This window comes from Dysidea avara, chromosome 3 (assembly GCF_963678975.1).
Source record: "Dysidea avara chromosome 3, odDysAvar1.4, whole genome shotgun sequence".
In the NCBI taxonomy this organism is placed as follows: Eukaryota; Metazoa; Porifera; class Demospongiae; order Dictyoceratida; family Dysideidae; genus Dysidea; species Dysidea avara.
Window position 1 is genome coordinate 38,846,187 of NC_089274.1, and position 11,052 is coordinate 38,857,238.

Consider the following 11,052-nt stretch of genomic DNA (forward strand, 5'->3'; position numbering starts at 1 on the left):
AGCTGGAAATTACTATGTAGATGGAGTAACTATCGTAGGAGTGCCTTTTTGTGGTTTGAAAGGAATCCAGTTAAGGTCATCGAGATATGACACAAAACCCAGCCTGTGTCACAATTATGCGATCGATTTTTATGAATAAAAAACTATTAGTTTCACGCCTACCAGGCAAACCGCTTATAGCAGTGAGCTGAAAATTGGTGTGTAACTGGAATAATTATCATAGAAAGTCCTTGAAGTAGTACAGAAGAATCGGATTTAGGCCTGCGCCTATTATGCCGGCATAATCTTGAGAATAATAGGTCACCAATTTCGTGAGAATAATTCCGGAATAATAGGATGGTTACAGGCATAATTTTAGAATAATCGGACGACCACGGGAATAATCGGTGGAATTAGGGGGCATGACTCTTCTTGATTATCTAGAAGAAAGAGTTAAGCTACTACAAATGATATAAAGCTGACAGGAGTGCTGGCTGAAAGGAGCTGAAAAGCCTCTAAAAGATCGATATACTCTAATAGAACGCTCAAATACTCTAATAGAGCAGTCAGATCGTTTCATGTTAACAATCTGCAGCCAGCATCAGGGATTTAACTGCATGATTATCTGCAATTCTGAAACTTGTACATCTTATACCAGTGTATTTCCTTCAAGCCTTTGAACATTATTATCTACCTAACTTAGTAGCTATACAGTAGTTACAGCATAGTATTATAATACACTAATAATTAAATACACTTGAATTATTACTGTAGATAGCTATTCTAACTCTGCTGTAACTATTATGGATAGAAAAATGATGTGTAAGGTGGAATGCTTCATATATGGCTATTAATAATTCAGACAAAACTACTTATAGCAGCATCTTGAAAACTAAGCAACTAGCGACAGATATATACTGAATGAGAATAATTATGGAATAATAGGCTGGATGCAAGAATAACAAAAAGAATAATAGGAGAATTTTTTGGGAAATTCTGGAAAGAATAATAGGTAAAATTTTGAGCATAATAGGCTCAGGCCTAATCGGATTACAAACCATTGAGTTATGATTCCAAAGCCAACTACGTGTAGCATATGTGAGATCGAGATACTCTAATAGAACAGTCACATAATAGAGCATTCAGCTACGTTTATAACTTACTCCATTATAGAATTATATTACATTGCAAGTTATTCTGTAGGGAGTTCAGCTACAAACAGTTAATCTTATAGACAATTCAGCTACAAGCAAGTCACCCTGTAGAGAGTTCAGCTACAAATATGTTGCTGTAGAGATTCAGAACCTTATAAGTCACACTGAAGAGAATTCAGCTATAAACAAGTCACCTTGTAGAGAGTTTAGCTACAACAAGTCACTCTGTAGAGAATTCAGCTACAAACAAGTCACTGCATAGAAGGTTCAGCTACAAAAAAAGGTTCAGCTACAAAAAAAGCTACCCAGTAGAGAGTTCATCTAGATCAGCTACAAACAAGTTACTTTATGCAATGTTCAGCTACAAGTAAGTCACTCTGTAGAGAGTTCAGCTACAAACAAGTCACTCTGTAGTACAAACAAGTTACCGTGTAGCTGGAGAGTTCAGCAACCAATCAAAAAAACCACTCTGTAAATTTAAAAAACACTCTGTAAAGAGTTCAGCTATACAAACATGTTATAACTCTATACAGAAAGTTATAGCTCTATAGAGAGATCAGCTAGAAACAATTAGTCATCCAGTAGAGAGATAAGCTACAAGACATCACCTGATTCACCTTATAAAGAGTTTAGTTACAAAGAAACCACCATGTAGAGAGTTCAGCTGCAAACATATCACCCTGTAGAGAGTTCAGCTTGAAAAAGTCATCCTGTAGAGAGATCAGCTAGAAAGATCACCTTATAGAGAGTTCAACCACAAACAAATCACCCTGCAGATAGTTCAGCTACAAACAAGTCACCCTATAGAGAGATCAGCTAGAAGAAGATACCTTGTACAGAGTTCAGCTACAAAGAAACCATCATATAAAGAGTTCAGCTACAAACAAATCACCCTGTAGAAAGTTCAGCTACAAACAGATCACCCTGTAGAGAGATCAGCTAGAAGAAATCACCTTGTAGAGAGTTCATCTACGAAGAAACCACCATGTAGAGAGTTTAGCTGCAAGCAAATCATCTGTAGAGAGATCAGCTAGAAACAAGTCACCCCGTAGAGAGAGCAGCTACAAAGAAACCATCCTGTAGAGAATTCACAGATAACCCTATAGAGAGTTCAAGTCACCGTGTAGAGAGATCAACTAGAAACAAGTCATCCAGAGCTCAGCTAGAAATAAGTCACCCTGTAGAGAGATCAGCTACAAAGAAACCATCCTGTAGAGAGTTCAATTACAAACAGAAAACCCTATAGAGAGTTCAGCTAGAAACAAGTCACCGTGTAGAGAGATCAGCTAGAAACAAGTCATCCAGAGATCAGCTAGAAACAAGTCACCCTGTAGAGAGATCAGCTAGAAACAAGTCACCCTGTAGAGAGATCAGCTACAATCAAGTTACACAATAGAGAGATCAGCTAGAAACAAATCATCTTGTAGAGAGTTCAGTTGCAAACAAATCACCCTGTAGAGAATTCAGCCACCCTGTAGAGAGTTCAGCTAGAACAAGTCACCTTGTAGAGAGTTCAGCTGCAAACAAACCACCCGTAGAGTGTTCAGCTAGAAACAAATCATCCTGTAGAGAGTTCAGCTAGAAACAAATCACCCTGAAAAGAGTTCAGCTATAAACAATGAGAGTTTCAGCTACAGTTCAGTTATGTAAGAAGTCACCTTATTAACTACAGTATGTGGTAATCATCATTCAATGTTAAATATACAAATATTTCATCACACAGAAGCTATACACACAATTACTTCCTTTCTTCCACAATTCCTTACAAGTTAAAAGGAAGCATCAAAGCCATATGGCCAGCTTTGTGGCTTGCAATACAAAAAGAAGTGATATCTAAACGAAAACAGCCAAGCTGTAAAAAAAGAATGCGGCCCCCAAGGTGAAAAAAGATGTGAAATCCAAGGTGGCGGCCAAGAAATGGCTGTGATAGTAGGTTAATGGAAAATAATTACGATAATTCAGGTGAATTTGGTGCCGAATCCTAGTGGAAGAGGTAACACAAATTCACCTGAATTGTCGTAATTAAAATTTTTGCCATTAACCTACCATCACGGCCATTTCTTGGCCGCCACCTTGGATTTCACATCTCTTTTCACCTTGGGGGCCGCACTCTTTTTTTACAGCTTGGCTGTTTTGGTTTAGATAGTATATATACTACACAATTTGTGGTAAATCAGCTCAGCAGTGGGGCTAATTAGGCACTACACCATAAAAGACTTATCAATAGTACAAACAACTGTTATCAAAACAACAAGCAGCTGCTGTTATACAGGTCAGGTTGAATGTAGCTCGAAATTAACAACCTTGACAATGTGAAAACAAGTGCTTATTTGTTTGTGACTCACCCTGCAGCTTGTTACAAACATGATCTTTTCTTTGTAAATACGGGATGAACAACCATAAAACTTCGTAGGAATGGTAAGCAATAGTGTCTGAATAATTCTATGTATCAGTATAATATCATACTAGTATTTTTTTTTAAATTGTTAATTTAAAATGAAATAGGGATCGATGGTATTACAGCATAGCTCAATGGGAAAATCCCTACTTTGGCACATTAACTACATATAATTTTGCTCAATGTCAAAGTAGGGACTTTCCCACCGAGCTATGCTGTAATACCATCATTCATACTTTTTATTGCATAGATTCCTACTTCATTTTTAAATTAACAATTTTTTTTAAAAAAATACTAGTTTTTGTTGTAGCACAGCTAGTTACAGTGTAACTTGTGAGCTAGCTATTAAGTTCCTGTACAGCTTATTAAAGTACATACTTGGAAGCACATAGGCCCATAGTAGCATGCATTGATCATAGTAGCAGTGTCGCTCAGATCTATGACCTGTCTCAGTACAACGGTCCGTGTTCTATTCACCTGGGCCGGAAGTGTTCGAACAAACAGGCCCTTTTAGTTTTCTGGAGCTTAGTCTTGACTATTCACAAACAGGATCAAGTAATACAATTTCCACTCAAGTACTATCCAATCATAGTCTCATGTAGCCAGATCCTATTTCTCCGTACAGCACTTATCGATTGGAAATTATAAACGCACAGGCACTTATAATTTCCAATTGATAAGCGCCGTGTGGAGAAATAGGATCTGGCTATGCAAGACTAATCCAATCACTCACTGATCTCACTGTCCGGTACTGAGTGGCTGAGTCAGTGTGTTCTGAAGAACAAGCCGTCAGAGTACCAGTCCATCTATTAAGTAACAAATCTCTTCGTTGATTGTAGTAAAAGTCGAAGTGACAACTCAGCAGCCTTAATGTTTCATGTGCAACACTTGAAATTATAAGCGCCCTGCTCTTTCAGCAGCATGAGCACTTTCTGAAATAATTTTTGTAGTGTCTACAGAAAAATGTTGATATGGAAAATTAACTCCTCAGTATGGTTTTGCTTAAAGAAGAAGTCAACCAATCCGATTGAAGATAAAAGGAAAGACAAAGTACACAGGGCGTGCACTCATTGGAACCCAAAAAGGCACATCCTACCAGTGAGTTTGTTGTTGTGACATAAAATGATGACCATACGCTGCTTCGTTTGGGCTCTAGACTTGTGACTGTGGTCAGTGAGTGAGTGAGTGAGACAAAATTTCAAGTTTTGGAGATTTTTAAAAAAAGTCTGTATCCGGTCACTGGTAAGTGTTTTCTTGTTTTAACACTACATTTCATGTTAGATGGACTAATATTATTCCATAAAAGTGATTTTCATGGTGTAAGATGTTTCTAGGATGATTTTTAAAGGCAGCATTTTAGGCGGCACGCATCACTTTCGGGGGATCCCTACTTAAACAGTACTACCGTACTGTTTGATATCCATTCTATGGTTTCTTCACTTGGTGCAAACAGTGGAACAATGCTCTCATTATCATACTTGTAAATTGTTTCCACTTATTGATACATAGAATGATTCTCACAATAGTATGCTTTCATCATGTGAAGTACTGGAGCTATAACTCGAGGATGTTGAGAGATAACATATCTTCTGTGGTCCATTAAATACTGCCGATTTCTTGCTTTGAGAGCAGTTCTACACTTTTTACTCCCTTCAAATGATAGATTCCTATATGTGTAGTTTATTTGCATGCAAAATTAATTGCTATGTCTTAAAATTGAGACATAGTAGATTGTTGTCAGGAATGTGCGTTATTGTTTTAGCACCACCTTAAATTAAAATCTTATATAAGTTGTATTTTTCCCAATGTATTTGTGTGTAAATAATGATGGTTTACTTTTTCAAAATTTGATCAAGAAAAACTAGAAATGGTTCTATCAGAGCACTCAAGCACTCATGTACAGCTATAATTACAAATTGTAACATGTACTGTGCATAGCTATGCCTGAGTTGTGGTGTCAGTTTGCAACATGCAAATATTATATCATAATAAACCTTAGCACACACTAGAAATACAATAATACATACATCGTTTGTATTCTACTTCACACAGCCTTTCAACTGTATTGGCAGTTTAAAAGACTGTAATGGCAGCATTAGTACTACTTGCAATTATATTATATTGCTAATAATATTTGGTAGACAGAATTTCACTGTTTAATCCACACAAAACATCTGAGCTATGAAAAATGGTGCAAAGTCTAGGTTAAAAATTGTGAAATCAAAGGTGGTGGCCAAGAAATGGCTGCAATGATGTTAAATTGTTAATGCTAATAAATTTTAACAATGCATGCAGCCATTATTAAGTATTAACATCATTGCAGCCATGTCTTGGCCGCCACCTTTGATTTCACAATGTTTTCACCTAAGGCTACACCATTTTTCACAACTTGGCTGTTTTGTGTTGATTTCACTTCCTTTGTTCTTTATAAGGCCTCAAAACCAGCCTATGCTGCCTAGTCTATCCATATCTTTGTGTTCCCTATGAACTGTCTAGGAATATATAGATGGTAGTTTGATTATTATTCACATGCATTGTTGCTTTGTAGATGGTGAGGATGCTGTAAAAAGGAAGAGTACTATCTTTGTATCCAATGAAACTTATCAGCCATCCACAACAGCTGAACCTATTCAGGTAACACACAGCTTTCTTAATACTGCTATCAGCGTTGTAAGTGGGTCAGTATTGTTGACCAGTTTGACCCACTGACCCGAATAGTAATCTAGATGGGACCCGGATCTGACCCACATGTGACCCGGTTTAATTAAAATAGAGGCGTGCCCCAAGAGCTACATTAAAAGTCCACAAGTTCCACTAGTCAACCCTACATTTTTTTTACGCTGTAAAAATTGTCTGCAAGAAGTGAGTAGCTACGTATTATCAAGTGGGTGTGGCTCCACATACGTATTATTATGTGGGGGTGGCTCCACGTAAGTTTACATGCAGCTACAGAATTTCCAGAAGTTAGTTACCTACATTTCAAGTAGCAACATGGATCTGGTGATGCATGCATGCCCACAGAGCAATGCTGGTACAATTCTGATAAGTGGGCATGACTCTACATACCCCGCACAGACAGCAAAGCATATTCCTAAATGGTGGGTGTGGCTCCACGTAAGTTTCTTGAGTGTTTACAACTGCATTTCCATCAATACAATCGAGCTTGTTAACTTATAGTCACACGTGAGCTCATCCGGGTCAGACCCAGATATTTAGTGAAGTGGATGAGACCCACTTGACCCGGACAAAATGTGACCCAAATGACCCGGATAATCCGGATGACCCGGCCCACTTACAACGCTGACTGCTATTACTTGTTTGGTTACAGCCAGTTTATGAAGATGCTACTGTTGTCATTGCCAATGAACAAACTTCTGGTGCAGCTCCTTTGGTAATAACATGTACACTTCATAGGAAAGTGGTATACACTGACATGTTTATTTAACACAGCCAGATTATGAAGATCCTGATTTCTCCTTTACACATAAATTTTCAGTTGTGGAGAAAGCTATATCTACAATGAAGAAGTCCTATAACATAACAGATATAGCTGCCATACCTGCACAGTATGAAGTCCCAACAATGTCCAGAGATGTAAACCCAATGAACACATATGAGGCACCTAATCCCTCACCATATGAAGTTGTTGACTCAATGGAAGCAGAGCAGAAGATTTATGAGACTCCTTGTGAGGTTGAGGAAAGTATTGGTGCAGCATACAAAGAGCCCTCCTCTGATGAGCAAAAAATATATGAAGAGTTTGAAGGGAAAAGATTTCGCAAGCTTTTTCACAAGGAGGTTATGTAAGTATATTACCGGATAGTAGTAAAGTTTGGTGAGAGGAAACTTTGACAAATTTGGTAGTAGCTAATGCAGATTTGTATTGGACAAATGGTTTGACAGATTTTAAAAACTCTTTTCTCTCCATTTCCTGCTATACAATATACAATTTGCACATTTTTTGGTTGCACACTTTCTGAATATTGTCAAATAGGGCAAAAATTAAAATTAATGGTCCAATATGTAATGAGTTGCACTGTTGCATATAGTCAGAGAACTTCCATGGTAGTTTAGACTACCTCTAGCACCCTAGGCTCTCAAATTTGAACAGTTTAGCTTGTAAGAAGTTAAAACTACCCACAGAACATTTTCTCTGCTACACTTTTGAAGACATACTGCCTATGTGCATAATCCTTAATTCATACAGGAGTTATGAAGAGTTGGGAACTGGAGAATTTGGAGTGGTTACTCATGGTATGTGGCAGTCATCCCCCACCAAGGAAATAGAAGTAGCAATAAAAAGTTTGAATACAGAGTCCTCTACTAAGGATAGAGTACGATTCCTCCAGGAGGCTGCTATAATGTGCCAGTTTGATCATGAGAATGTGATCAAGCTTTATGGTGTAGTGACCGAGACTCCTGCCATGATTGTACTGGAGTATATGCCACGTGGAGATTTGAGAAACATACTAATTAAACTTCAGCCTTCGTAAGTAATTTAAAAAATAATGCACTAAATTTTAGAAAGTACCGTATATAAAAACCTTAGCAGTAAAAAGGTTTGGCAAAAACCCACTATTGCAAAATTGACGGAAAAAAAACTTTGGCAAATGGTGCTTCACCTGAAATTTTTAGCTATGTACCATGTATTGTACCGCTCAAATGCAACATCGCTACATGCGAGTGCAAGTGATTAAAAAACAACTCGCAAATTAATGGTCGTGGCAGCTGTTTCGATCACAAGTCTTTAGGGATGACGACTCACGATGGAAACAGCTGCCACACCCCTTAATTAGCAAGTCTTTTAATCACTTGCGCATAGCGACATTACATCCAAGTGGTAGCCACCATACAAGTATAAGCATCGTTTGCTGGTTCTTGTAACGTTGAGAGCAATGTTTGGATTTTTGTGAACTCTTATGAGACAATGAACCTTGCAACAATTGAAGGGAACACTTGGAAACACCCACAATACCTGTCATGATACTTTGATACCCATCCTTTCAACATGGTTAATCTGCTTATGTGATTGCTAAAAATAATTGGTGGATAAAACTTTGGCGGTTGTAATGCTATTCGCTAAATTCACCAAAGTCTTTTTACTGCCAACGTTTTTTACTATACGGTAAATACTCATGCTATTGTAACCAAACCCTTAATAGTCACATCTAGTTTGTCTTCCTTGATTTGTATAATTGTACAGCATAGTAGGGATTGTGCACTCCCTGCCATATAATTTCACTTGAAATTGAAAACCAACATCATCATTCCTTCACTACAATTTTGCAGTATTGGTTAGGTATAGTCAAGCTCAAATGTGTCTTTGAAACAACCCAAAATGCTACTAACAAATCACATCAGATTTTCTTTTAATTTTATTAGCTGAATTTTCTATTGAATAACTGATGCCTTCAACCATGCACACCATGACTATATAGTAAATGTTACATGTTTGATTTCTTCACTGTTTAGCTTTGCTTGGTCCTGAAATATGTCTTTTCCCTACCATTGCAGCTACAATACATGACTTGCTACTTTAGTGTATGATGTTTTTAAGAATTAATCTCTGTACTATTATTAACTCTTGATGTTATTATCTGCTTTATTTATTTAGGGAGGAAGGCACAGGCACTGTTCATCCAAAGCTACCAATTGTGTTGCTAAAATTCTGTAGTGAAATTGCATCAGGAATGGCCTACCTCAATGGTAAAAATTTTGTACACAGAGACCTAGCAGCCAGGAATATTCTAGTGTCTGAATCAACTACGTGCAAGGTATAATACTTTAACATGGCTGTAAATATATTTCTACATTTGTTAAAAAGATTGCTGATTTTGGAATGTCTCGTGATCTAATTGATGAAAACTACTATGTCACATCAGGAGGGAAAATACCAGTAAAGTGGACAGCTCCAGAGGTAATTATTGTATTGATTGATGATGTTAGAATTATTTTTTGTAGGCATTGTACTTCAGAAAGTACTCACTGTACAGTGATGTTTGGAGCTATGCTTGTGTGTTGTATGAGATATGGAGTTTGGGACACAAACCTTATGAGGATATGACAAGTGATGAAGTACATATACATTGACTCATATGTGACATGATAGTTAAAATGCCACACTAATAGGCAATTGAAAAGGTTGATGCTGGATACAGACTCCCACCACCTCCTGGTTGTCCCAGAACAATGTACAGGATAATGATTCGGTGTTGGTAAGAATATTTGCTTGTAAACTAGTGTACATGTGACAAATCTGGTCTTACCGCCTATTTCCTTCATTCATAGGAGGTTTAATCCATCTTTTAGTCAAGTTATGCCTTCTTTCCACCGATTAGTCCCATGGACACCCAAATTTACACATGTAATTCTGAAATTATGCTCACAAAATTGGAGACCTCTAATTCTCAGAATTACACTGGCATATTACGTGCAGGTCTTATGAGTACAATGATTCAAGGTCTTAGGTCTTGCTGTTGTCAGGATCAATGTTTGACTCTGGAGCTTGGTGTACATACTGCTTCATGGAGTTGGTTAAAAACCATTTTTCATTCTAGTTTTGTCTAGTATCCTATAATTCTTCTATTTATACGTCTCTCTACCCTTACCCACTGCCCTGATTGGAGCTTACCTGAAAGAACTTTTGGGAACTCTGTGATGTACGCCCTGGTATATAGTTAATAAGGTAAAAAGTGTGGAAAAACATTGTTTCACACTCAATACTTACAAAACTAAAACCCACTATTGATGCTGTAAAGTGTCACTACAACGACTACATAAAGCAGAGATCATACAGTTTCATCAAAGAAATCAGATAATTTCTGGGAATGCTTGGAATGCATTAATAAGAATAGGAGGTAGTAGTATAAAAGTTATATCCCTCCTAGATATAAGTTGTATATACTATCTCCATTTCCCGTTAATGCATTCCTGAGCACTGATAGCAGTGCTATTGTACCACTTATACACCTTCTCTTCCCTTTGAAGCGAAGTGTGAAATTGGTATGTGTATATATACAAGTAGAAGGAAAATTAGGAATTTTAAGCTGGATTAGGGATCAAAGAACAAAAAAGCAGGGAAACAAGGGAACAGCTTAAAAGTGGGAGGTTACCTATACCTGCAGATATAGTAGTAGACATCTAATCCCTATTCTTCAGTCTATAACCATGACTGAATTAGCGATTACATGTCCACTAGTATATCTGCAGGTATAGGCAACCTCCCACTTTTAAGCTGTTCCCTTGTTTCCCTGCTTTTTTGTTCTTTGATCCCTAATCCAGCTTAAAATTCCTTCTACTTGTTTGTTTACTTTTTTAATAACACAATCATGACTACTGAATCTACATGTACCACATTAAAAGAATTAAAGAAAGAATGGTGCCAGGCATTCCATAAAATAATTTTGCGTCTGAATGTGCACCCCAATAATCAATTACACACTGAAAAGTGAGGTGGCCATTATGCTTCATTTGTAGCTATGTCTACTCGTTACACAGCGTTACAAATGAAGAACAGTACAA

General features: G+C 37.3%; 1 protein-coding gene across 2 annotated transcripts in view; it reads left to right on the forward strand.

Annotated features, from left to right (window-relative positions):
- LOC136250911 (uncharacterized) overlaps nt 1–11,052 on the forward strand; it is a 74,046-nt gene that overhangs the window by 61,824 nt on the left and 1,170 nt on the right. For both annotated transcript variants that reach the window (XM_066043252.1, XM_066043253.1), the window contains 8 exons: nt 6,080–6,165; nt 6,860–6,922; nt 6,982–7,334; nt 7,739–8,020; nt 9,146–9,305; nt 9,356–9,448; nt 9,493–9,606; nt 9,661–9,746. In XM_066043252.1, coding sequence (XP_065899324.1) covers nt 6,080–6,165; nt 6,860–6,922; nt 6,982–7,334; nt 7,739–8,020; nt 9,146–9,305; nt 9,356–9,448; nt 9,493–9,606; nt 9,661–9,746 — 1,237 coding nt within the window. The remainder of the gene's footprint in view (nt 1–6,079; nt 6,166–6,859; nt 6,923–6,981; nt 7,335–7,738; nt 8,021–9,145; nt 9,306–9,355; nt 9,449–9,492; nt 9,607–9,660; nt 9,747–11,052) is intronic.